The sequence below is a fragment of the Manacus candei genome, unplaced genomic scaffold (assembly GCF_025592945.1).
Source record: "Manacus candei isolate 608988 ecotype Guabito, Panama unplaced genomic scaffold, ASM2559294v1 h1tg000210l, whole genome shotgun sequence".
Lineage (NCBI taxonomy): Eukaryota > Metazoa > Chordata > Aves > Passeriformes > Pipridae > Manacus > Manacus candei.
Genome location: NW_026138258.1, coordinates 112,889 through 140,494, shown reverse-complemented (window position 1 = coordinate 140,494; position 27,606 = coordinate 112,889). Strand labels below are relative to the sequence as shown.

Genomic DNA, 27,606 nt, shown 5'->3' with positions numbered 1-27,606 from the left:
TCCTTTATTGTCCCTCCGGGGCAGGAAGGGGCCCCGATCACCCGGAGGGAATTTGGGGGGGCTCTGGGGGGCTCGGAGGACACGGGCAGGGGGTGGTTTTGGGGGTGTCCGTGCTCAGCAATAATCCGAATAATCCTCCTCCACGTAGTTCGCCGGGAACCAGCCGACCTGGGGGGAGGGGGACGAGCTTTAGGGGGGGTTTGGGGGTCGGGGAAGGGGCTGCCTGACCCGCCCCCGGGTCGGGGGTCGTACCCGGCCGTAGATCTCCCCTTTCCACCAGCCCGGGTGTCCCTTCTTGCTGAGCACTCGGATCACGTCCCCCTCGCGCAGCGACAGCTCCGTCCGGTCCCGGGCGCTGAAGTCGTAGCGCGCCTTGGCCGAGCCGAAATTCCGCACGGCCCCTGGGGAGGGACGGGGGGACGGGGGTGAGACCCCACCCTCGGCTGGTCCCACCCCCCTCCTGGCCGTTGGGTCCCCCCCTTGTCCTTCCCTCGGCCCAGCTGGGGCCCCCAAATTCCCGCCGTGTCCATCCCACCACTTCCATCCCACCACCTCTGCACCCATCCCACCACCCCCACCCTGCTGTAGGACCCCTCTATGTCCATTCCAATGCATCCATCCCACCCCCACCTTAAGGTGGGACCCCTCCATGTCCATCCCAATGTGTCCATCCCCCCTCCCTGTCCATCCCATTGTGTCCATCCCCCCCCCCCCTGCTGTGGAACCCCTCCCTGTCCATCCCATTGTGTCCATCCCCCTCCCCCCCCAGTGGGACCCCTCCATGTCCATCCCAACGTGTCCATCCCCCTCCATGTCCATCCCCCTCCCTGTCCATCCCAACGTGTCCATCCCCCCTCCATGTCCATCCCAACGTGTCCATCCCCCCTCCACGTCCATCCCATTGTGTCCATCCCCCCCACCCCGCTGTGGGACCCCTCCATGTCCATTCCAATGCATCCATCCCCCCTCCACCTTAAGGTGAGACCCCTCCCTGTCCATCTCAATGTGTCCATCCCCCCCACCCCGCTGTGGGACCCCTCCATGTCCATCCCAACGTGTCCATCCCCCTCCATGTCCATCCCAATGTCTCCATCCCCCCTCCATGTTCATCCCAATGTGTCCATCCCCCCTCCCTCTCCATCCCAATGTGTCCATCCCCCTCCCCCCCAGTGGGACCCCTCCATGTCCATCCCAATGTGTCCATCCCCCTCCATGTCCATCCCATTGTGTCCATCCCCACCCCACCCCGCTGTGGGACCCCTCCATGTCCATCCCAACGTGTCCATCCCCCCTCCATGTCCATCCCAATGTCTCCATCCCCCTCCATGACCCTCCCAATGTCTCCATCCCCCCTCCATGTCCATCCCACTGCATCCATCCCACCCCCACCCCTCTGTGGGACCCCTCCATGTCCATCCCAACGTGTCCATCCCCCCTCCCTGTCCATCCCACTGCATCCATCCCCCCCCGCCGCTGTGGGACCCCCCCAGGCTGTACCCGGGGCTCGGGGTCCCGCCCGGCTCTCGGGCTCCTTGAAGGGCACCACGAGCGTCGTGTCCAGGGCCTTGAAACAATCCCGGAGGGAGCTGCGCCGGTAGAACTCCACCAGCTCCTGGGGGACACGGGGACACCACGGGGTCACCAATCCCACGGGGTCACCAACCCCACAACACCCCTCAACCCACAGGGGGGGAACAACCCCCCAAAATACCCCCAAAGAGCACTGGGGAGGCACCACACCCCAAAAAAACCCAACCCCACCATGGGGTCACCACCCCCAAAACACCCCCAGACCCCATCGGGGGGACACCACCCCAAATCCCACAGCAGGATCACCACCCCCAAAACACTTCTGAACCCACTGGGGGGGGAACCACCCCCCAGAATACCCCCAAAGACCACCACAGGGTCACCACCCCCCAAAAACCCCCCAAAACTCCACTGGGAGGTCACCACCCCCCATCCCCCAAACTCCCAAAACCCACTGTGGGGTCACAACCCCAAAAACCACCACGGGGTCACCACCCCTCAAAACCCCCCAAAACTCCACTGGGAGGTCACTACCCCCAATCCCCCAATCCCCCAAATCCCACCACGGGGTCACCACCCCCCCTCAAACCCCCCAAAACTCCAGTGGGAGGTCACCACCCCAATCCCCAAACCCCACCACGAGGTCACAACCCCAAACTCCACCACGGGGTCACCACCCCCCAAAAACTCCCCAAAACTCCACCGGGAGGTCACCACCCCCAATCCCCAAATCCCACCACGAGGTCACAACCCCAAAGTCCACCACGGGGTCACTACCCCCCCAAAACCCCCCCTCAAAACTCCATCGGGAGGTCACCACCCCCCATCCCCCAATCCCCAATCCCCAAATCCCACTTGGGATCACCACCCCCCCAAAAAACCCCAAAACTCCACTGGGAGGTCACCACCCCCCATCCCCCAAACTCCCAAATCCCACCACGAGGTCACAACCCCAAACTCCACCACGGGGTCACCACCCCCCCCAAAACCCCCCCTCAAAACTCCATCGGGAGGTCACCACCCCCAATCCCCCAAATCCCCCCGGGAGCCACACCCCCAAACCCCCAAATCCCCGCGGGGGGGGTCCCGCAGTGCTGTGGGGCTTTTTTGGGGGGGTCCCTCACTCACCACCAGCCCCTTGAACACCTTCTTGTCCGTGACCCTATAGAGCCCCTCCCCCGTCATCACCTTGATGTGCTTCACCTCCCCGCGGTACCTGAGGGGGGGACACCCGGGAGGGGTCACGGGGGGGGGGTCTGCGATGTCCCCCCCCCCCCCCGACCCCAAAAAGGGATCCCCCGGGCCCTACTTGATGCTGATGGCGAATTCCCCCGAATCCTTGACCCGCTGCCGCACCAGGAACGCGCCGTCCGAGCGGGGGGCCAGGACCTGCTCGGCCCCCCCCCGCTCCATGGGACCCGCGTACCTGCGGGGGGGAGGGCGTCACGGACCCCAAAGAGCACCCACGGGGGGTTCTGAGACCCCAAAGAACACCGCCCGCACTCTGAGACCCCAAAGAGCACCCACGGCGGGGTTCGGGGGCTCCGAGACCCCAAAAAGCACCACCCCGGGGGGTTCGGGGGCTCTGAAACCCCAAAGAGCACCCACGGGGGGGCTCTGAGACCCCAAAGAGCACCCACGGCCCGGTTTGGGGGCTCAGAGACCCCGAAGAGCACCACCCTGGGGGGGTTCGGGGGCTCTGAGACCCCAAATAGCACACCCCCTCCTGCCCCGGGGGGTTTTGGGGGCTCTGAGACCCCAAATAACACCTCCCGCACCAATACGGGGGGGTCTGGGGAGGGAGAGGGGCCCAGAGGAGGATTTGGGGGGGGGTCCCAGGGGCAATGGGGGGCCATGGGGAGGATTTAGGGTGTCCCAGAGGAGGATTTTGGGGTGTCCCGGAGGAGGATTTTAGGGTCTCAGGGACAATGGGGGGCCCAGAGGAGGATTTGGGGGGGTCCCAGGGGCAATGGGGTGACCCAGAAGAGGATTTGGGGGTCTCAGAGGAGGATTTGGGGGGGCAGAGGAGGATTTTGGGGGGGGTCCTAGGGGCAATGGGGTGACCCAGAGGAGGATTTGGGGGGTTCCAGAAGAGGATTTTGGGGGATTCCAGGGGCAATGGGGGGCCCAGAGGAGGATTTGAGGAATCTCAGGGGAGGATTTGGGGGGTCCCAGGACTATGGGGGCCCAGAGGAGGATTTTGGGGGGCAGGGGGGGTCCCCAGCACCAACCAGGGGTACACGGAGAGATCCGGCAGCGGCACCTGGGGGGGGGAGGAAGCAGAGTTTGGGATCAGGCTGGGGGGGGAGGACACACGAGGTGACCCCTCCAAGACCCCCCCTAATCCCAGGACCCCCCAAATCCCAGGACCCCCCCAAACCCCTCGGGGACACGAGTGGGGGGTCCTTGGGGAGGGAGCAGATTTTGGGGTTGGGGGGACACACGAGGGGATTCCTCTGAGACCCCCCCCAAATTCCAGGACCCCCCCCAACCCCTTGGGGACACCGGGGAGGGTTGGGGGGTCCCTGGGGGGGATTGGGTTGGGGGTCCCCAAACTCACAGCCACGAAGGGTCTCACGGCACCACTGGGGAACCAGCCCTGGTCGCCACTGGCCACGTTCCTGCCCTGGGGGGGGAGGATTGGGGGGTCCGGGGGGCGTCAGGGGGTGCCCCCAGACCCCCAGGGGGTTGGGAAGGACCACGGGGGTCCCCCCTGGTCATGGGGGTCCTTTTCAGGAGGTGGGAAGGACCATGGGGGTCCCCATCCCAGTAGGACCATGGGGGTCTGTTCCCCACCCCAGTATGGCCACGGGGGTCCCAACCCCATCCCAGTATGGCCATGGGGGTCCCAACCCCATCCTGAGTTCCAATCCCTATCCCAGGGATCCCGCCCCCTTCCTGGGGATCCCACCCCAGGGGTCTCTTCCCCACCCCGAGGGTCCCATTTCCCTCTTGAGGGTCCCAAACTCACCCTGAGGGTCCCATCCCCGCCCCGAGGGTCCCATTTCTGTCTTGAGGGTTCCATCCCCACCCCGCGGGTCCCACCCCCACCTCAGGGGTCTCTTCCCTACCCCAAGGGTCCCATTTCCCTCTTGAGGGTCCCAAACTCACCCTGAGGGTCCATTTCCCTCCTGAGGGTCCCAGACCCACCCCGGGGGTCCCGCCCCCACCCCAGGGGTCTCTTCCCCACCCCAAGGGTCCCATTTCCCTCTTGAGGGTCCTGTCCCCAACCCGGGGGTCCCGCCCGCACCCCAGGGGTCCCATTTCCCTCTTGAGGGTCCCAGACCCACCCTGAGGGTCCGTTTCCCACCCCAGGGGTCCCATATCCCCCCACCCCCCCAACCTGCCACCAGAGCTCCTCGGCCTCGGCTGCCGTGACCTCGATGACGTCCCCGGGGCTGAGGCGCAGGGGGGGTCCCAGGACCCCCGGCGGGGGGGGGACGCCGCTGTAGGGCTGGGTGGTCTCAACCTTGGGGAGCCCTGGGGGGGGCACGGAGGGGTGGTCAAAAGAGACCCCCGAGACCCCCAAACCTCGGGATGGGTCAGAGACCCCCTCGAACCCACAAATATGGGCTGGGGGGGGTCTGACCCTTCTGAGTCCCCCCAAAATATGAACTGGGGGGGATCAGACCCACCCTGTGCCACCCCCAAATATGGGCTGGGGGGGGGGGGTCAGACCCCCCTGAGCCCCCCCAAATGCAGACTGGGGGGGGTCAGACCCTTCTGAGTCCCCCCACCAAATATGAACTGGGGGGGATCAGACCCCCCTGTGCCCCCCAAAAATCAACCCGGGGGGGTCAGAGACCCCCACAACCCCACAAACATGGACTGGGTGGGTCAGACACCCCCTGAGCCCCCCCAAATGTGTGTGTGGGGAGTCCAGACCCCCCTGAGCTCCCCCCCAAACATGGACTGGTGGGGTCAGACCCCCCCCTTTGCCCCCAAAAATCCGAGGGGTGCCAGAACCCCCCCGCCACTCCCCCCAAAGTTTGACCTCGGGGGTCGAGACCCCCCCAGAATTCCTCACCCAGGTCCCCCCGTTTCTTGTCGGGTCCTGGACGCTGCGACTTGTTCTGGGGGGGAGCAACAGGACCCCCGTGAGTGGGGGAGGGGTAACGGGACCCCCGTTGGAGGGGAAGGGGTCGGGGGCGAGGGGGGGGTGGGATTGACCCCCCCAGAGACCCCTCCCCACCCCCCAAATCTGGGCCCTTTCAGCCCATTTTGAACCATTTTCCTGGTACCTTCTTGGGGCCGGAGCCAGAATCTGGGAGGGGAAAGAGGGAGAGGAAATGCTCATTAGTGAGGTAATTAGCGCTCCCCTAATTAATGATGGGGTAATTATCTACCCCCTTAGTAAGGCTTGGGGCTAATTAGCCCCTCCCCTAATTTATGATGGGGATAATAAGACCTGGGGCTAAATACTCCCAGGCCTACTGGGGAGAGGGGTTATTTAGCCCCTCCTTTAATTAATGCTGCAGCTAATTAAACCTGCGACTAATTAGACCCTCCCCTACTTAATGTTGTGGCCAATTAGGGTTGGGGGTATTTAGCCCCTCCCCTAATTAATGCTGGGGCTAATTAGCCCCTCCCTGAACTAACACTCAGGGTTAATTAGGCTCCATGGGTGGCCATTGCTAAGATATCCCACAAGGCCCTGGACTGTGTCCGCCATCTTGGATCCCATGATGCTCAGTGGCAGCCATCTTCTATCCCACAATGCCCTGCTCTGTGTCAGCCATCTTGTATCCCATCAGGCTCAATGACAGCCATCTTGTATCCCACAATGCCCTGTGCTGTGTCCGCCATCTTGTATCCTATGTTACTCAATGGCAGCCATCCTGTATCCCACAATGCCCTGTGATGTATCATCCATATTGCATCCCATGGTACTCAATGGTGGCCATCTTGTATCCCACAATGCCCTGTGCTCTGTCAGCCATATTGTATCCCATGGTACTCAATGGTGGCCATCTTGTATCCCACAATGCCCGGTGCTGTATTGGCCATCTTATATCCCATGGTTACAAATGTGGATAGAGCCTTCCCAAATCTTTGTTCGCGAAGCCCAGCCATGATGATCCCATGTTACTCAGTGGCAGCCATATTGTATCCCATGTTACTCAGTGGCAGCCATATTGTATCCCATGGTACTCAGTGGCAGCCATATTGTATCCCATGGTACTCAGTGGCAGCCATGTTGTGTCCCATGGTACTCAATGGTGGTCGTCATGTATCCCACAATGCTCTGTGCTGTTTCAGCCATCCTGTAGCCCATGTTACTCAAGGGCAGCCATCTTGTATCCCACAATGCTCTGTGCTTTGTCAGCCATCTTGTATCCCGTGTTACTCAATGGCAGCCATATTGTATCCCATGATGCCCCTCCATGGCAGCCATATTTTATCCCACAATGCCCTGTGCTTTGTCAACCATCTTGTATCCCATGTTACTCAATGGTGGCCATCTTGTATCCCACAATGCCCTGTGCTATGTCAGCCATATTGTATCCCATGGTACTCAGTGGCAGCCATATTGTATCCCACAATGCCCTGTACTTTGTCAGCCATCTTGTATCTCATGGTACTGAATGGTGGCCATCTTGTATCCCACAATGCCCTGTGCTGTGTCAGCCATCTTGTATCCCATGGTGCTCAATGGCAGCCATATTGTATCCCACAATGCCCTGTGCTGTGTCAGCCATCTTGTATCCCATGGTGCTCACTGGCAGTCATCTTGTATCCCATGGTACTCAATGGCAGCCATATTGTATCCGTTGATACTCAATGGTGGCCATCTTGTATCCCACAATGCCCTGTGATGTATCGGCCATCTTGTATCCCATGTTACTCAACGGCAGCCATATCATATCCCACGTTACTCAATGTCAGCCATATTGTATCCCATGTTACTCAATGGCAGCCATCTCGTGTCCAATGATACTCAGTGGCAGCCATCTTGTATCCCACAATACCCCACTCCTCCCCATCCCCTGTTTCCCCCCCAGAGCCTCTCCCCCCCATCCCCTAATACCCCCCTGTATCCCATGATGCCCCTCACCGGCTCCGGCCTTGCCGCACGTCCCCACCCGGCCCAGACACTCCTTGTGGGCGGGGGCCCGGCAGCGGCTGCAGCGATAGCCCTGGTAGAAGGTGCCCCTGGGGACACGGGGGGACAATGGGGAACACGGGATAACAGTCACTGAGGGCATCATCAGACACACCCAGCTGAGCCAACCTAGGCCTGACCAATCCCCGACACACCTGATTGGCCAACCCAGCCCTTGACCCCCCCAGTTCTTGGCCTGTGTTGGTCTCAACCCCACCAGGATCAACCCCATGGTTTGAACCCATCCAGGAGGGACCCAGCTTGGCCTTGGTCCACCCAGGCCTAGATCTACCTTGGTCTTGACCCACCTCGTTGTCCTCCAATCAACCTTGACCGACCAACCAACCTTGACCTACCTTGACCTCCACCCAACCCTTGACCCACCCTGGGGATCTCAATCCACCCAAGACTCGATCCCCCCATGATCTTGACCTATCCAGGCCTCAACCTGTCCCCTTCATTTCCAACTCACACCTTGACCCACCTTGACCTCAACTCACCCAACTGACCCATCAAGACCCCACCCCACCTCCAATCCCTCACCTGGGGCCTCCCCTTCTCCCAGAGCCCCCCAACCCTGTCTCCCATCTCACCTCCCACCTCCCCAGGAGGGCGAGGGATGTCATTTTGGGGTCCTACCTCAGCAACATCTGGCAGGCCCTGCAGGACGTGGTGTCCTCGAAGGAGAACATCTGGAAGTCGTGTCCGTCGGCCAGGGCGTGCTCGGGGAAGATGTTGGAGCTGGAGAGGGACAGGGGGGAAACTGAGTCTGGTGGAGGCAAACTGAGCCCCCCGGGACCACCCAGTGGGGCAGGTGACCCCCCCCCCCCCATGGGGGGCTGGAGGAACCTACAGGGCCATCTCGAACTGCTCCAGCCACTTCTTCTTCAGCTCCTGCGTCTTGAAGAAGAGCTCGTAGTCCTGGAGCCCGGCCATGTCCATGAGTATGAAGGTGTGGGACCACTGGGGGGTGGAGGGGGGGGATCAGCCACGCCCTCCGCCCGGGGTGGGGTTGCCCGGCACTGGGGACACTGGGGGACACACCCCTGGGGCCACCGGGAGTGAGGGTGGTCACTGAGGACATGTGGACACCTGGACGCTGGGTACAGCAAGGACATGGGGGGGGTAGCAGGGACCAGGATCATGGGATCCACCAGGGAATGGGATCCTGGGAACCACCAGGAAACGGGATCCTGGGATCTGCCAGGACATAGGATATTGGGTTCCACCAGGGACCAGGATCCTAGGAGCCATCAAGGATCAGGATCATGGGATCCACCAGGACACAGAGTATTGGGTTCTACCAGGGACCAGGATCCTGGGAGCCATCAAGGATCAGGATCATGGGATCCACCAGGGATCAGGATCCTGGGATCCACCAGACCTGGACAGCTGTGTCCACCAGGGACCAGGATCACAGGATCCACCAGCTGTGTCCACCAGAGACCAAGATCCTGAGATCTACCACAGCTGGACATTTGGGACCACGAGGGACCAGGATCCTGGGATCCATCAGGGAAGAGGATCATTGGATCCAGTAGATCTGGACACCTGTGTCCACTTGGGTTCACCGGGAAGAGGACACCCAGGACCGCTGGGAATTGGACACATGGGTCCACCAGGCCTTGATGGGGCCACCAGGGACCTGGAGGCTTGGGATCACCAGGGACCAGGATCCTGGGATCCACCAGACCTGGACACTTGTGTCCACCACGGACCAAGATGTTGGGATCCACCAGGATCCTGGCCCTGGACACCCATGTCCACCGGGTTCTTTGGGAAGAGGACACTCAGGACCCCTGGGCAGTGGATCCAGGGGATCCCCCCGGCCGTGGTGTCACCCCCCTGTCCCCGCCACCTTCTTGCCATCGCGGGGGCCGAGGGCGCCGTCCCTGAGCTGGTGGCTCTGCAGGTCCACGACGTCCTTGGCCTCGTAGGAGTCCCCGCGGCGCTTGCAGATGATCAGGGCCTTGTCCAGCAGGAACCCGTACCTGGGGACACGGGCGGGGTGACACCGGCTCCCCGAGGCCACCGCCTGTCCTGGGCTGTCCCCATCACCTGTCCTGGGCTGTCCCCACCGCCTGTCCTGGGCTGGCCCCGGCTCTGGGACAGGGGGTGTCCCCAAGTGTCCCCATGTCCCCAGCCTTGTGTCCCCAAGGGGGTCCCCGTGGGGGGTCCCTGTTTTCCCATGTCCCCGTGGTGTTCTTGGGGTGTCCCTGTGCTGTCCCCATGTCCCCATGGTGTCCCCAAGGTCCCTGTGATGTCCCTGTGGGTGTCCCCATGTCCCCGTGGTGTCCCCATGTCCCTATGGCTGTCCCCATGTCCCCATGGTGTCCCTGTGTCCCCATGGTGTCCCCAAGGTCCCTGTGATGTCCCGTGGGTGTCCCCATGGTGTCCCCAGGGTCCCTGTGATGTCCTGTGGGTGTCCCCATGTCCCTGTGGTGTCCCCATGTCCCCATGGTGTCCCCAAGGTCCCTGTGATGTCCCTGTGGGTGTCCCCATGTCCCCGTGGTGTCCCCATGTCCCATGGTGTCCCCAAGGTCCCTGTGATGTCCCTGTGGGTGTCCCCATGTCCCCATGGTGTCCCCATGTCCCCATGGTGTCCCCAAGGTCCCTGTGATGTCCCTGTGGGTGTCCCCATGTCCTCATGGTGTCCCCAAGGTCCCTGTGATGTCCCTGTGGGTGTCCCCATGGTGTCCCCAGGGTCCCTGTGATGTCCTGTGGGTGTCCCCATGTCCCTGTGGTGTCCCCATGTCCCCATGGTGTCCCCAAGGTCCCTGTGATGTCCCTATGGCTGTCCCCATGTCCCCATGGTGTCCCTGTGTCCCCATGGTGTCCCCAAGGTCCCTGTGATGTCCCTGTGGGTGTCCCCATGGTGTCCCCAGGGTCCCTGTGATGTCCCGTGGGTGTCCCCATGTCCCTGTGGTGTCCCCATGTCCCCATGGTGTCCCCAAGGTCCCTGTGATGTCCCTGTGGGTGTCCCCATGTCCCCGTGGTGTCCCCATGTCCCTATGGCTGTCCCCATGTCCCCATGGTGTCCCTGTGTCCCCATGGTGTCCCCAAGGTCCCTGTGATGTCCCGTGGGTGTCCCCATGTCCCTGTGGTGTCCCCATGTCCCCATGGTGTCCCCAAGGTCCCTGTGATGTCCCTGTGGGTGTCCCCATGTCCCCATGGTGTCCCCAAGGTCCCTGTGATGTCCCTGTGGGTGTCCCCATGTCCCACCTGTCCACCTTGGAGCGTCTCTCGGTGCTGGAGACCTTCAGCTCCCCGTCGATTTTGGGGCGCCCGAACTGCGCCAGGGACTGGGGCTGGGCCGGACATCGGGAATGGGAATGGGGACAGTGGGAATGGGGGGACATGGGGGGACATCGGGAATGGGAATGGGGATATTGGGAATGGGGGGACATGGGGGGACATCGGGAATGTGGAGGGGAACGTTGGGAATGGGGGGGACATCGGGAATGGGAATGGGGATATTGGGAATGGGGGGACACAGGGGGACATCGGGAATGTGGAAGGGAACAGTGGGAATGAGGGGGACATTGGGAATGTGGATGGGGACATCAGGAATGGGGGGGACACAGGGGGACATTGGGAATGTGGGGGGGGATATTGGGAATGGGGGGACATCAGGAATGGGGGGGACATGCAGGGGACATGGGGGGATGGGGGGGATGGGGCAGTTTGAGGGTCTCAGGGGAAGGTTGGGGGGTCCCAGGGGAAGGTTTGGGGGTCTCAGGGGAAGGTTGGGGCATCCTGGGGGAGGTTCGGGGGGCTCCCACCATGTTGTGGAGGCAGAGCGGGACACTTGGGGGGATTGGGGGGGTCTGGAGGTGCAAGAGCAGTTTGGGGGTCTCAGGGGAAGGTTGGGGAGTCTCAGGGGGGTTCGGGGGGTTCCCACCATGTTGTGGAGGCAGAGCTGGACACTTGGGGGGATTGGGGGGGTCTGGGGGTACAGGGGCAGTTTGGGGGTCTCAGGAGAGGGTTGAGGGTTCCTAGGGGAAGGTTTGGGGGTCCCAGGGGAAGGTCAGGGGGTCTCGGGGGGGCTCAGGGGGTCCCCACCATGTTGTGGAGGCAGAGCTGGACACTGGAGGGGGATTGGAGGGCCTGGGAGTGCAGGAGCAGTTTGGGGGTCCAAGGGGAGAGTCGGGGGTCCCAGAGGCAGTTTGGGGGTCCCAGGGGAGGGTCAGGGGGTCCCGGGTGGCCTCGGGGGGGTCCCCACCATGTTGTGGAGGCAGAGCTGGACACTCGTGAGCTGTTTGAGGGTCTCGTTGTCCCGTTTGACCTCGTTCACACACTGGGCCAGGTCCTGGGGGGGGTCCCGATCAGAGACCCCTGAACCCCCCCGGGACCCCCCCCAACATCCCCCAGGAACTCCCAACCCCAAATCCCACTCAGGAACCCCCAAATCCCCCCGGGAACCCCAAATTCCCCCCAAGGACCCCCAAATCCCCCCAGGAACCCCCAAATTCCCCCCAAGGACCCCCAAATCCCACCAGGAACCCCCAAATTTTCCCCCGGGCCCCCCAGTTCCCCCTCAGAAACCCCTAAATCCCCTTCAGAGACCCCCAGATTCCCCCAGGACCCCCCCCAGGACCTCCAAGAACACCCCTAGGACCCCCCAGGGCCCCCCAAGACCCCTCCAGGACCCCCCAAGACCCCCCCGAGCCCCCCCCAGACCCACCAGGCCCCTCCAAGACCCCTCCAGAACCCCCCAGGACTCCCCAGAATCCCCTCCAGGAGCCCCCCCGGACCCCTCAAGACTCTTCCAGGACCCCTCAAGACTCTTCCAGGTGTCCCCAGGTGTGTCCCCCCTCTCCAGGTGCCCCCAGACCCACCAGGACCCCCCCCTGGACCCTCAAAGACCACTCCACGACCCCCCAGGACCCTCCAGAACCCCCCAGGAGCCCCCAGAATCCCCCCCAGGAGCCCCCCGGATCCCCCCAGGACATCCCAAGACCCCCAAAGACCCCCCCAGGACCCCCCAGGACCCCCCCGGGCCCCTCCATACCCACCCTCATGGCGTCCAGGGCCCCCCTGAGCCGCTCCCTCTCTGCCGGCTCCGGGGTCAACTTCACCAGCTCCTGGGGGGTGTCAGGTGAGGGGGCCCAGGTGTGACCCCCGACTGGTCTGGGGACCCCCAGGGGACCCAGGGAACCCCCCAAAGGGACCCAGGTGTGTCCCAGGTGTGTCCCAGGTGTGTCCCCCCTCTCCAGGTGTCCCCAGGTGCCCCCAGATGTGTCCCAGCTGTCCCCAGGTGTGTCCCAGGTGTGTCCCAAGTGTGTTCCAGGTATCCCCAGGTGTCCCCAGGCGTGTCCCCAGGTGTGTCCCAGGTGTGTCCCCAGGTGTCCCCAGGTGCCCCCAGGTGTGTCCCAGATGTCCCAGGTATCTCCAGGTGTGTCCCAGGTGTCCCCAGGTGCCCCCAAGTGTGTCCCAGGTGTCCCCAGGTGTGTCCCGGGTATCCCAGGTGTGTCCCCAGGTGTGTCCCAGGTGTGTCCCAGGTGCCCCCAGGTGCCCCCAGGTGTGTCCCAGGTGTGTCCCAGGTGCCCCCAGGTGCCCCCAGGTGTGTCCCAGGTGTGTCGCAGGTGCCCCCAGGTGCCCCCAGGTGTGTCCCAGGTGTGTCCCAGGTGTCCCAGGTGTATCCCAGATGCCCCCAGGTGCCCCCAGGTGTGTCCCAGGTGTGTCCCAGGTGTCCCAGGTGTTTCCCAGGTGTATCCCAGATGCCCCCAGGTGCCCCCAGGTGTGTCCCAGGTGTGTCCCCAGCGCACCTGGAGCAGCAGGTGGTACTTGAGCACCCTCTGCATGGGCACCATCAGCAGATCCCGCAGAGAGAAGCGCCCGTTGTTGGCCCGTTGGGAACATTCCTGGGGTCACGGGGGGGTCAGGGGGGCTCCAGGGGGGTTACAGGGGTCAACAGAGGTCACAGGAGTCAGGGGGGTCACAGGGGTCGGGAGGGTCACAGGGGTCAAGGGGGGTCACAGGAGTCAGGAGGGTCACAGTGGTTGGGGGGGGTCTTTTGGGTTCAGGATGGGGTCATGGGGGTCATTGGGGTCAGGGGGAGTCACTGGGGTCATGGATGGGTCAGTGGGGGTCAGTGGGCTCAAGGGGGTCACTGGGGGTCATTGGGGCCATGGAGGGGTCAGTGGGGGTCACTGGGTTCAGGGGGGGTCACAGGGGTCAGGAGGTCATTGGGGTCATGGATGGGATCAGTGGGGGTCACAGGGGTCATGTGGGTCACTGGGGTCAGGGGGAGCCATTGAGGTCAGGGGGTCATTTGGGGTCACTGGGGTCAGGGGGGTCACTGGGGTCAGGAGGTCATTTGGGGTCAGTGGGGGCCAGGGGGGTCACAGGGGTGAGGGGGGGTCTTTTGGGTTCAGGGATGGGGTCATGGGGGGTCACAGGGGACCATGGGGGGGTCATTGGGGGTCACAGGGGGGTCGTGGGGATTGGGAGGGGTGGAGGGCAATTGGGGGTCACAGGGGAGGTCCGGGGGGGGGTCCAGGTGCCCACCTGGAGCTTCATGCGCAGGTCGGTGCAGGTGGAGAGCTGGTCCAGGCGCCGGGCGGCCGCTTCCACCTGGCTGCAGTACCGGCCATAGAGCAGGAACCTGCCACCAAATCACCCCAAATCACCCCAAAATACACCCCAAATCCACCCCAAATCCACCTGGCTGCAGTACCGGCCGTAGAGCAGGAACCTGCCACCAAATCACCCCAAATCACCCCAAAATACACCCCAAATCCACCTGGCTGCAGTACCAGCCATAGAGCAGGAACCTGGCACCAAATCACCCCAAATCACCCCAAAATACACCCCAAATCCACCCCAAAATCCACCCCAAAATCCACCCCAAATCCACCCCAAATCCACCTGGCTGCAGTACCGGCCATAGAGCAGGAACCTGGTACCAAATCACCCCAAATCACCCCAAAATACACCCCAAATCCACCCCAAATCCACCTGACTGCAGTACCGGCCATAGGCACCAAATCCACCACAAATCCACCCCAAAATCCACCCCAAATCCACCTGACTGCAGGACCGGCCATAGAGCAGGAACCTGCCACCAAATCACCCCAAATCACCCCAAATCACCCCAAAATACACCCCAAATCCACCCCAAATCTACCTGACTGCAGGACCGGCCATAGAGCAGGAACCTGCCACCAAATCACCCCAAATCACCCCAAAATACACTCCAAATCACCCCAAATCCACCTGACTGCAGTACCGGCCAGAGAGCAGGAACCTGGCACCAAATCACCCCAAATCACCCCAAATCACCCCAAATCCACCCCAAAATCCACCCCAAAATCCACCCAAAATCCACCCCAAATCCACCTGACTGCAGTACCGACCATAGAGCAGGAACCTGGGCACCAAATCACCCCAAATCACCCCAAAATACACCCCAAAATCCAGCCCAAATCCACCCCAAATCTACCTGACTGCAGTACCAGCCATAGGCACCAAATCCACCCCAAATCACCCCAAAATACACCCCAAATCCACCTGACTGCAGTACCGGCCATAGAGCAGGAACCTGGCACCAAATCACCCCAAATCACCCCAAAATACACCCCAAATCACCCCAAATCCACCTGATTGCAGTACTGGTCATAGAGCAGGAACCTGGCACCAAATCACCCCAAAATACACCCCAAATCCACCCCAAATCCACCCCAAATCCACCTGGCTGCAGGACCGGCCAGAGAGCAGGAACCTGCCACCAAATCACCCCAAATCACCCCAAAATCCACCCCAAATCCACCCCAAAATCCACCCCAAAATCCACCCAAAATCCACCCCAAATCCACCTGGCTGCAGTACCGGCCATAGAGCAGGAACCTGGGCACCAAATCACCCCAAATCACCCCAAATCCACCCCAAATCCACCCCAAATCCACCTGACTGCAGGACCGGCCAGAGAGCAGGAACCTGCCACCAAATCACCCCAAATCACCCCAAAATACACCCAAAATCCACCCCAAAATCCACCCCAAAATCCACCCCAAATCCACCTGGCTGCAGTACCGGCCATAGAACAGGAACCTGCCACCAAATCACCCCAAATCACCCCAAAATCCACCCCAAAATCCACCAGAACCCCCCCAGAACCCCCAGAACCCTCCCCAGGACCCCCAAATCCCTACAGAACCCCCCATTGCCCCCCAAGACCCTCCAAACTCCCCCAAAACAGCCACAGAACCACCCCCCAGCACCCTCCTGGGACACCCAAACCCCTCCAGGACCCCCCACTTGACCCCCCCAAACCCCTCCCAAACCTCCCAGGACCCCCCACTTGACCCCCCCAAGCCCCTCAGGACCCCCCCAAACCCTCCCAGGACCCCTCCAGGACCCCCAAACCCCTCCAGGACCCCCCACTTGCCCCCCCTGGAACCCCTCCAAGACCCCACCAAGCCCCTCCAGGACCCTCAAACCCCTTCAGGACCCCCCACTTTCCCCCCCCAAACCCCTTCAGGACCTCCCCCAGGACCCCTCCGGACCCCCCAGGATCCCACAACCCTCTCCACCCCCCCCACCCTCCCCCAGGACCCCCAAACTCCTCCAGGACTCCCCACTTGACCACCCCAAACCCCTCAAGACCCCCTCAAACCCTCCCAGGACCCCCGCAGGACCCTCCCGTGGACCCCCCAGGACCCCCAAACCCCTCCAAGAACCCCTCCAGGGCTCCCAAACCCCTCCAGGCCCCCCCACTTGTCCCCCAGTAACCCCTCCAAGACCCCCCCAAACCCCTCCAGGACCCCCCCCGGACCCTCCCGGGACCCCCAAACCCCTCCAGGACCCCCCAGGACCCCCCCAAACCGCTCCAGAACCCCCCAGGACCCCCCCCCGTACCTCTCCTTGTAGGCGAGGAAGAGGGGGGGCAGCCCGTGCCCCCCCCCCGGCCCCCCCAACGCCCCCCGAAGCTCCCCCAGGAACAGGCGGTGCAGCTGCAGCAGCTCCTGGGGGGGGGGCACGGGGGGGTCACCCCAAAATTTGGGGAGCGGGACACCTCAAAAATTGGGGGGACACCCCAAAAATTGAGGGGTTGCACCCCAAAAATTGGGGGGACATCCCAAAAATTGGGGGGACATCCCAAAAATTGGAGGGTTACACCAAAAATTGGGAATCAACCCCCTCCCGGACCCCTCCAGGACCCACAGTGGGGTTACTGGGAGCACTGGGAGGGGTTACTGGGAGCACTGGGAGGGGTTACTGGGAGAGCTGGAGGGGTAACTGGTGCCACTGGTGTCACTTGTGTTACTGGTTACTGGGGTTACTGGGGTTACTGGGGTTACTGGTCAGTGTCACTGGTGTCACTGGTGTCACTGGTTGGGGTTACTGGTGTCACTGGTCAGTGTCACTGGTGTCACCGGTGTCACTGGTCGGTGTTACTGGTGTCACTGGTGTCATTGGTCAGTGTCACTGGTGTCACTGGTGTCACTGGTCGGTGTCACTGGTCGGTGTCAGTGCTGTCCCTGCTGTCTCCGATGTCCCCAATGTCCCTGCTGTCCCCGGTGTCCTCAGTGTCCTCGGAGTCCCCAGTGTCCCTGGTCAGTGTCCCTGCTGTCCCCGGTGTCCTCGGTGTCCCTGGTTGGTGTCAGTGATGTCCTTGCTGTCCCTGCTGTCCCTGCTGTCCCTGGTTGGTGTCCCTGCTGTCCCCGGTGTCCCTGGTCGGTGTCAGTGATGTCCCAGCTGTCCCTGCTGTCCCCGGTGTCCCAGGTGTCCCTGGTTGGTGTCCCCAGTGTCCCTGCTGTCCCTGCTGTCCCCAGTGTCCCTGGTCAGTGTCCCCAATGTCCCTGCTGTCACTGGTGTCCCTGGTGGGTGTCCCCGATGTCCTCAGTGTGCCTGCTGTCCCTGGTCGGTGTCCCTGCTGTCCCCGGTGTCCCTGGTTGGTGTCCCTGGCGTCCCTGGTGTCCCTGGTCGGTGTCAGTGATGTCACTGCTGTCCCAGCTGTCCCAGCTGTCCCAGCTGTCCCTGGTCAATGCCCCTGCTGTCCCCAGTGTCCTCGGTGTCCCTGGTGGGTGTCAGTGATGTTACTGCTGTCCCTGGTGCCCCAGCTGTCCCTGCTGTCCTCGGTGTCCCCGGTGTCCCTGGTGGGTGTCCCTGCTGTCCCTGGTGGGTGTCACTGCTGTCCCTGGTTGGTGTCCCTGCTGTCCCCGGTGTCCCTGGTGGGTGTCCCTGCTGTCCCTGGTTGGTGTCCCTGCTGTCCCCGGTGTCCCTGGTGGGTGTCCCTGCTGTCCCTGGTGGGTGTCACTGCTGTCCCTGGTTGGTGTCCGTGCTGTCCCTGGTGGGTGTCACTGCTGTCCCTGCTGTCCTCGGTGTCCCCGGTGTCCCTGGTGGGTGTCCCTGCTGTCCCTGGTGGGTGTCACTGCTGTCCCTGGTTGGTGTCCCTGCTGTCCCTGGTTGGTGTCCCTGCTGTCCCCGGTGTCCCTGGTTGGTGTCCCTGCTGTCCCTGGTGGGTGTCACTGCTGTCCCTGGTTGGTGTCCCTGCTGTCCCTGGTCGGTGTCCCTGCTGTCCCCGGTGTCCCTGGTTGGTGTCCCTGGCGTCCCTGGTGTCCCTGGTCGGTGTCAGTGATGTCACTGCTGTCCCAGCTGTCCCAGCTGTCCCTGGTCAATGCCCCTGCTGTCCCCAGTGTCCTCGGTGTCCCTGGTAGGTGTCAGTGATGTTACTGCTGTCCCTGGTGCCCCAGCTGTCCCTGCTGTCCTCGGTGTCCCCGGTGTCCCTGGTGGGTGTCCCTGCTGTCCCTGGTTGGTGTCCCTGCTGTCCCCGGTGTCCCTGGTGGGTGTCCCTGCTGTCCCTGGTGGGTGTCACTGCTGTCCCTGGTTGGTGTCCCTGCTGTCCCTGGTGGGTGTCCCTGCTGTCCCTGGTGGGTGTCACTGCTGTCCCTGGTTGGTGTCCGTGCTGTCCCTGGTGGGTGTCACTGCTGTCCCTGGTTGGTGTCCCTGCTGTCCCCGGTGTCCCCGGTGCCGGGTCTCACCTCGATGTTGATGAACACGCTCTCCATGTCCTGCGGCTCCAGGAAGTGCCGCAGCGGCCGCAGGAAGTGCTGGGGGGGGAACTGGGATTACTGGGAGCACTGGGAGGGGCTGCGGTCCCACGGCCCTGTCCCTGTGTCCCATCCCTGTGGCCCATCCCTGTGGCCCCCTTGTCCATGTCCCCATTGTCCCCGATGTTCCCAATGTCCCCACGTCCTCTGTGTCCCCAGTGTCACCAATATCCCTCAAGTCCCCAATGTCCCCACTGTCCCCAATGTCCCCAGTGTCACCTGGCAGATGGACTCCAGGGTCTCCATGTCCCCCCACTGTCCCCAATGTCCCCCAGTGTCCCCCAATGTCTCCAATGTCCCCAATGTCCCCACTGTCCCCAGTGTCACCTGGCAGATGGACTCCAGGGTCTCCATGTACCCCCAATGTCCCCACTGTCCCCAATGTCCCCACTGTCCCCAATGTCCCCAATGTCCCCAGTGTCCCCAGTGTCACCTGGCAGATGGACTCCAGGGTCTCCGTGTATCTCTCCTCCGTTTGCCGCAGCTCCTGGAGGCAGCACAGCCGCCGGTCCACAGGGCCCTTCTGTGGGGACATCGGGGACATTGGGGACATGCAGGGACATTGGGGACATTGGGGACAGAGGGGACACTGGGGACAGGGGGACACGCGAGGGCGCCGGGGACATTGGGGACATTGGGGACACCGGGGACGTTGGGGACATTGGGGACATTGGGGACACTGGGGACAGGGGGACATGCGGGTGACTGGGGGACACTCAGGTGTGTCAAGGAATGACACAGGTGTCTGGGGGGGACACAGGTGACATGGGGGACACAGGGGTGACATGGGGGACACAGGGGTGACCACGGGGGACTCAGGTGACAGGAGGGGACAAAGGTGACTGGGGGGTCCCCTGGCCTTTGGGGACACACAGGTGACCAAGGGGGACACGGGTGACTAGGGGGGGACACTCAGATGATGGGGGGGACACACAGGTGTCTGGGGGACACACAGGTGACAGGGGGACACAAGGGTGACCGGGGAGGGGACACTCAGATGATGGGGGGTCACTCAGGTGTCCGGGGGACACACAGGTGACCAGGAGAAACAAGGGTGACCGGGGGGGGACACAGGTGGCTGGGGGGGACACAGGTGAACAGAGGGGACTCAGGTGTCTTGGGGGGGGACAGAGGGGTCTGGGGGGGACAGAGGTGACAGGGGGGACTCAGGTGTCTGAGGGGGGACTCAGGTGTCTTGAGGGGGGGACAGAGGGGTCCGGGGGGGACAGAGGTGACAGGGGGGAAACTCAGGTGTCTTGGGGGGGGGACAGAGGTGACGGGGGGCACTCAGGGGTCTTGGGGGGGACAGAGGTGATGGGGGGCACTCAGATGTCTTGGGGGGGGACAGAGGTGACGGGGGGCACTCAGGTGTCTTGGGGGGGACTCAGATGACTGGGGGGGGACAGAGGTGTCTGGGGGGGGACAGAGGTGACAGGGGGTAACTCAGGGGCCTGGGGGGGGGACACACAGGTGACCAGGGGGGGACAGAGGGGTCTTGGGGGGAGGACTCAGGTCTCGAGGGGTGGGGACACGAGTGTCCGAGGGGCCCCACCCACCGCGGCCGGGGGGGTCTCGCCCCTCATCAGGTCCTCGTAGATCTCGTCACCGTCGTCGCCTTCGGCCTCGACGCAGTCGTAGAGATCATCGTCCTCCTCGGCCGTGTCGCTGCGGGGGGGCACGGCTCGGTGACCCCCAAAACCCACCCCCTGACCCTCCTCGATGCCCCTCGGGGGTCCCCCAGTCCCCTCTAATCCCTCCCAGTTCCCTGGGGCATCGTAGGGATCATCGTCCTCCTCGGCCGTGTCGCTGCGGGGGGGGCACGGCTCGGTGACCTCCCCCCCAATCCCCGGGACCACCAAAACCACCCCCAGCCCCTCACCAACACCCCCCGGGGGTGCCCTAATCCCCTCTAATCCCCCCCCCCCCAATTCCTTGGAACATCATAGGAATCGTCCTCCTCAACCGTGTCGCTGCGAGGGGGGGGGACACGGCTCGGTGACCTTCCCGGGACCCCCAAAACCCCACCCCCAGCCCCTCCCCGACACCCCCCGAGGGTCCCAGAATCCCCTCTAATCCCCCCCAATTCCCTGGGGCTCCTTTAATGCCCCCTCAATGCCCCCCCCCGATGCCCCTCTCATACACCCCAACCGCCCCCCCCGGGGGTCCCCTGATATCCCAACACCCCCAATACACCTTAAATACCCCCGGTGCCCCCCCCAGTACCCCTTAAATACCCCAAATTCTCCTCAAGGACCCCCTGGTATCTCTTAAATACCCCAAATTCTCCTCAAGGACCCCCTGGTACCCCTTAAATCCCCCAAATTCCCCTTCAGTACCTCCCAGTACCTCCCAATAACCCCCTTAAAACCTCCCAGTGCCCCCCCACTGCCCCCCCAAGCCCCCCTCACTCGATGAGGTCGGAGAGGCCGCTGTAAATGTCCTCGTCCCCAACGCACTCCTCGGACGGGAAGGGCCTGAGGGGACATGAACCGGACCCTCAGGGACCCCCGGGGACATCTGGGGACCCTCAGGGATATGTGGGACACTCGGGGACAAGCGGGACCCCCAGGGACAACCGGGGACACTCAAGGACAACTGGGACCCTCAGGGACACCCGGGACCCTCGGGGACACTCGGGACCCTCGGGGACACTTGGGACCCCCAGGGACACCCGGGACCCTCAAGGACAACCAGGGGCACTCAGGGACATGTGGGACCCCCAGGGACAACCGGGGACACTCAAGGACAACTGGGACCCCCAGGGACAACTGGGGACACTCAAGGACAACTGGGACCCTCAGGTACCCCCAGGGACAAGTGGGACCCTGAGGGACATGTGGGACCCCCAGGGACACCTGGGGACACTCAGGACCCCCAGGGACACCTGGGACCCTTGGGGACACCTGTGGACCCTCGGTGTCACGCGGGACCCCCAGGGACACTCAGGACCCCCAGGGACACCTGGGACACTCAGGACCCTCAGAGCCAGGACATCCGGGACCCTCAGGGACATGTGGGACCCTTGGGGACACCTGCGATCCTTGGGGACACCTGGGGACCCTCAGGGACACCTGGGGACCCTCAGAGACAAGTGGGACCCTTTGGGACTGGAAATCTGGGACCCCCAGGGACAACTGGGACACGCAGGGTCACCTGAGGACCCTCAGGGACACTTGGGACCCCCAGGGCTGGGACATCCGGGACCCTTGGGGACACCTGAGGACCCTCAGGGCCACCTGGGACACTCGGGACCCCCAGGGCCAGTGCATCCGGGACCCTTGGGGACACCTGAGGACCCTCAGGGACACTTGGGACACTCGGGACCCCCAGGGCCAGGACATCCGGGACCCTTGGGGACACCTGAGGACCCTCAGGGTCACGTAGGCCCCCGGGGAGGGGTCTGTGCGCTCACGTGAAGCCCCTGCTCTGGGCGATGGGGGTCCAGGAGAGCGTCGAGAGGGTCTCGATCACCTGGGGACAGACGGGTGACATCGGGGGGGGGGAGGAGGGGTGACACCCGGACACCCGGGCCCCCCCCGGGGTCCCCCCGGGGTCCCACCTTGCCGAAGTCCTCGACGTCGAAGAGGTCGAAGGCGCCGAAGAGCCGATGCTTCGGGAGCCCGAACTTGTCGGCGCAGGCGGAGAGGAAGGTGCGGATGTTCCGCAGGCACAGGAACTGCGGCGGCACCGCGGCGATGGCACCGGCACCGGGGGTGTCCCCTCCCCCGGCAGCACCCCCGGTGTCACCCCCAGGGTCACCCTCGGCACCCCCAGTGTCACCCCTGTCATCGCTGGCACCCCCAGTGTCACCATCAGCTCCCCCAGGGTCACCATCGTCACCCCCAGTGTCACCCCTGTCATCGCTGGCACCCCCAGTGTCACCATCAGCACCCCCATTGTCACCATCAGCTCCCCCAGTGTCACCATCAGCACCCACAGTGTCACCATCGTCACCCCCAGTGTCACCATCAGCACTCCCAGTGTCACCCCTGTCATCGCTGTCACCCCCAGTGTCACCATCACCACTCCCAGTGTCACCCCTATTGTCACTGTCACCCCTCTGGTCCCCATCACCATCCCCACCACCCTCAGTCCCACCAGCCCTGTCACTGTCACCATCCATGTCACTGTCACCACCAACCCCAATGTCATCGTCACCATCACCATCATCATCCCCATTGTCCCCATGACCCCAATGCCATGACCTTCACTCCCACCAGCCCCATCACTGTCACCATCAATGTCACTGTCACCATCAATGTCACCGTCGTCATCATCATCCCCATTGTCCCCATCACTGTCCTCACCACCCTCATCCCACCAGCCCTGTCACTGTCACCATCCATGTCACTGTCACCATCAATGTCACCGTCACCATCAACCCCAATGTCATCGTCACCATCATCATCATCCCCATTGTCCCCATCACCCCAATGCCATGACCTTCACTTCCACCAACCCTGTCACTGTCACCATCAATGCCACTGTCACCAACCCTGTCACTGTCACCACCAACCCCAATGTCACCATCATCATCGTCACCATCATCATCGTCATCATCCCCATTGTCCCCATGACCATCCCCATCACCCTCATGTCACCAGCTCTGTCATTGTCACCACCAACCCCAGCGTCACCATCATCATCATCATCATCCCCATTGTCCCCAGCACCCCAATGCCATGACCTTCATTCCTACCAACCCCATCACTGTCACCATCAATGTCACTGTCACCATCAACCCCAATATCACCATCATCATCATCATCATCCCATTGTCCCCATCACCCCAATGCCATGACCTTCATTCCTACCAGCCCCATCACTCACCATCAATGTCTCCATCACCATCATCACCATCATCATCATCATCCCATTGTCCCCATGACCCCAATGACTCCCACCAGCCCCATCACTGTCACCATCAATGTCACCGTCACCATCATCATCATCCCCATTGTCCCCATCCCCACCACCCTCACCTGCCTTTGTCCCCACCATTGTCCCCCCCGTTGTCCCCGTGTCCCCCGTGTCCCCCCGTGCCCCGCTCTCACCTGTGACATCTGGGGCCGGGGGCAGATGTCCCTGGGGGGGATGGCGCGGGGCAGGAGGGCGTTGAGGAGGTGGCACAGCAGGACCCCGTCCCGCAGCGCCTGCGCCAGGTCCCACACCTGCCCCCCGGGGCTGCTGGCCCGGTGACCCGCCGGCAGCACCCGCGCGGCCACCAGCCAGTGGGCACATTGTCGCCACACCTCCATGGGGGGCACGGGCGGGACCGACCGGGGGAGGAGGAGGAGGAGGAGGAGGAGGAGGAGGAGGCAGATCCTGGTGGGATGAACTGCTGGGGAGAAGGTGATTGGGGTGGGTCCTGGTGGGATGAACTTCTGGGGAGGAGGAGACAGATCCTGGTGGGATGAACTTCTGGAGAGAAGGTGATTGGGGTGGGTCCTGGTGGGATGAACTTCTGGGGGGAGAGGAGATGGATCCCGGTGGGATGAACTTCTGGAGAGAAGGTGATGGAGGTGGGTCCTGGTGGGACGAACTTCTGGGGGAGGAGGAGACGGATCCTGGTGGGATGAACTTCTACACAGGAGGTGGTGGAGGTGGATCCTGGTGGGATGAACTTCTGGGAAGGAGTCGATGGAGGTGGGTCCCAGTGGGATGAACTTCTGGAGAGGGACTGGTGGAGGTGGGTCCTGGTGGGACCAGTTCTGGGGAGATGTTGACAGGAATGAGGTCCTGGTGGGATCGTGTCTGGAGAGGAGCTGATGGAGGTGGGTCCTGGTGGGATGAACTTCTACACAGGAGTTGGTGGAGATGTGTCCTGGTGGGACCAGTTCTGGGGAGAAGGTGATGGAGGTGGATCCTGGTGGGATGAACTTCTGGGGAGGAGCCGATGGAGGTGGGTCCTGGTGGAAACAGTTCTGGGAAGGAGCTGGTGGAGCTGAGTCCTGGTGGGACAAGCTGTGGAGGAGCCAATGGAGATGGGTCCTGGTGTGATGAACTTCTACGAAGGAGCCAATGGAGATGGGTCCTGGTGTGATGAACTTCTGGGGAGAAGGTGATGGAGCTGAGTCCTGGTGGGATGAACTGTGGAGAAGCCGACGGAGGTGAATCCTGGTGGGATGAACTTCTGGGGAGGAGCCGACGGAGCCGACCCTTCTGCCACTCCTGCAGCAGCTCCTGCAGCAAAGGGGGGTCTGGGAGGAACCCCCCAGGAACCACCTCGTCGGGGAGGAGCCGGAGGCTCCCAGAAGGCCCCGAGGAGCTGCCGCTGCCCCACCGCCACCCCCGCAGGCTCCCGGGGGGCCCAGGGGCTCCTTCCCCCGCTGCTCCCGGGGCCGGGGAGGGTCCGGTGGTCCCGGGGACCCCCCCGGTGTGGGCAGTGCTGGTGGGGCTGGCCGGGGGTGCCGGAAGGCCGAGGTGCTGCGCCTGCGCCCCGGGGGTGCCGCGGGGGCCTCCGGGAACGTGGATGTGGCGCCCGGATGCCGACGGGGCCCTTCCTGCCCACGGGGGCCTTCCCGCCCCGCCACCGGCACCGGGAGGAGCCGCCGCCACCACGGGGGGCCCTGTGGGCACAGCCCGGGCCGTGGGAACGGGGGGCCCAGGGGGGAACCAGGAACCCGGGACATGAGGGGGGGTTTGGGCATCTGGGGCCTCTGCCCACAGCGAGGGTCCCACGAGGGTCCGGGTGTCCGGATGTGGAGATCCAGGGGGTCCAGGAGGGATCCAGAGGGTCCAGATGTGGAGATCCAGGGCGTCCGTGAGGGATCCAGGGGGTCCAGGAGGGATCCAGGTGTCCAGACCTGGTGACCCTGGTGTCCAGGTTCCTTTGGGGGTCTCAGGGGGATCCCAGTGACCAGGATGTGACCCTGGTGTCTGGGACCTCTTGGGGGTCTCAGGGGGGACTCAGGTGACCAGGACATGACCCTGGTGTCCAGGTTCCTTTGGGGGTCTCAGGTGACCAGGATGTGATCCTGGTGTCCAGGACCTGTTGGGGGTCCCAGGGGGATCCCAGTGACCAGGATGTGACCCTGGTGTCCAGGACCCGTTGGGGGTCCCAGGGGGATCCCAGTGACCAGGACATGACCCTGATGTCCAGGTTCCTTTGGGGGTCTCAGGGGGGACTCAGGTGACCAGGACATGACCCTGGTGTCCAGGTTCCATTGAGGGTCTCAGGGGGGATCCCAGTGACCAGGATGTGACCCTGGTGTCCAGGACCTGTTGGGGGTCCCAGGGGGATCCCAGTGACCACGACATGACCCTGGTGTCCAGGTTCCTTTGGGGGTCTCAGGGGGGATCCCAGTGACCAGGACATGACCCTGATATCCAGGTTCCATTGGGGGTCCCAGAGGGAACCCACCACATCCAGGTTCTGCCAGGGGTCCGGGGGGGGGGGATCAGGTGTCCATGACCCCGGAATGAGGGTCTGGGGGGGGACCCTCACACCCAGGTCCTGCCCCACCCCCACCCCCGAGCCGGGAGGGTCACGGGTGTCCCCCCCTCGTGTCCCCTCGTCGCCTCCCCGTCTCGTCCCCCCCTCCGGAGCCCCCCCGGGGTGTCGCAATCCCCCGGTGGCCCCTCGCCAGGGCCTTTCCCCGAAATGAGGAAGGACCGTCCGGGCAGTCCCTCCCCCACCCCACGGGGAGGGGCGGGGGGGAAGGGCCGGGGGGGTCCCAGCCCCCCCCTCTCAAGGGGCACCCGAAGGTCCGGGACCCCCTCGCAGTGGGTGCAGGACCCCCCGGGCTCGGGTGGTCGCGGGGGGGGTCCGGGAGGGCCCAGCCCAGCCCCGCCCCCACCTGGGGGAGGACTCAGGTGTCCGGCCCCTCCCCCCCCCTCGCCCTTGGGTGGGCCCGGGGGGGGGGGGGGGTTACCCATTAACCACCGGGGCACCATAAAGGGACCCCCCCCCAGCCGCCGTCCCTGTCCCCCCCTCACACCTCCGGCAGCCATGGGGGCTCCGCTGCTGCCCCTCGGCCTCCTCGGGCTCCTGCTGCTCCAGGCGACCCCCACCCCGGCCCAGCTGTGAGTTATTGGGACCCCCCCGCCACCCTTGGGACCCCAACCAGCCGTGGGACCCCCACCACCACCCATGGGACCCCCCCCAGCCGTGGGACCCCCTTAACCGCCCATGGGACCCCCAACCATCCGTGGGACCCCCTTAACTACCCATGGGACCCCCCGCCAACCACCCATGGGACCCCCAACCAGCTGTGGGACCCCCTTAACCACTCATGGGACCCCCCCATCCGTGGGATCCCCCCAGCCGTGGGACCCCCCCCCACCCATGGGACCCCCCCAGCCGTGGGACCCCCAACCTCCCATGGGACCCCCTTAACCACCCAAGGGACCCCCCCCACCCGTGGGACCCCCTTAAGCCCCGGTGGGACCCCCCAAACCATGGGAACCCCCCCAGGGGTGGGTGCTGGAGAGATACTGGGGTGAAATGGGGGACCCCATCGGTGCTGTGGGGTGGATTTGGGGGGCTCTGGGTGCTGTGGGGGCTCCATGAAAACCCCCAGTGACCCCCAGTGTCCCCAGGGTGACCCCACTGGTGCTGTGGGATGGATTTGGGGGGCTCTGGGTGCTGGAGGGACTCTGTGACAACTCCTGGAGTCCCCAGGGTGACACTGGTGACTGTGGGATGGATTTGGGGGTCTCTGTGACAGTTCCCAGTGACCTGTGGTGCCCCCGGGGTGATGCTGGTGACCCCATTGATGCTGTGGGGACAGATTTAGGGGCTCTGGGTGCTGTGGGGGCTCTGTGACAGCCCCAGTGACCCTCGGTGCCCCCCCCAGGGTGACCCCATTGGTGCTGTGGGGACAGATCTGGGGGTCTCCGGGTGCTGTGGGGTGTCCGTGACAGCCCCCAGTGACCCTCGGTGTCCCCCCCAGGGTGACCCCATTGGTGCTGTGGGAT

At 63.6% G+C, this 27,606-nt stretch overlaps 2 protein-coding genes across 4 annotated transcripts in view; one reads left to right on the top strand and one right to left on the bottom strand.

The window, feature by feature from the left end:
• Window positions 1-60: 60 nt before the first annotated feature.
• On the bottom strand, window positions 61-25,386 carry LOC127464329 (proto-oncogene vav-like). Its single transcript, XM_051774634.1, has 25 exons — window positions 23,742-25,386; window positions 22,247-22,363; window positions 22,100-22,158; window positions 21,096-21,161; window positions 20,244-20,352; window positions 19,121-19,210; window positions 18,619-18,687; window positions 16,493-16,599; window positions 14,144-14,240; window positions 13,402-13,497; window positions 12,649-12,717; window positions 11,856-11,942; window positions 10,856-10,941; window positions 9,492-9,624; window positions 8,487-8,596; window positions 8,273-8,374; window positions 7,559-7,683; window positions 4,874-5,010; window positions 4,091-4,156; window positions 3,762-3,793; window positions 2,840-2,956; window positions 2,659-2,746; window positions 1,498-1,612; window positions 253-401; window positions 61-168 (listed from the first exon to the last, which is right to left on the bottom strand). The coding sequence occupies exons 1-25, from the start codon at window positions 25,335-25,337 to the stop codon at window positions 115-117; spliced, it is 3,876 nt and encodes a 1,291-aa protein (XP_051630594.1). The 5' UTR covers window positions 25,338-25,386; the 3' UTR covers window positions 61-114.
• Window positions 25,387-26,555: 1,169 nt separating this feature from the next.
• C3 (complement C3) overlaps window positions 26,556-27,606 on the top strand; it is a 50,199-nt gene continuing 49,148 nt past the window's right edge. For all 3 annotated transcript variants that reach the window (XM_051774636.1, XM_051774637.1, XM_051774635.1), the window contains exon 1: window positions 26,556-26,712. In XM_051774636.1, the coding sequence (XP_051630596.1) occupies window positions 26,639-26,712 (74 nt within the window). In that variant the 5' untranslated portion in view covers window positions 26,556-26,638. The remainder of the gene's footprint in view (window positions 26,713-27,606) is intronic.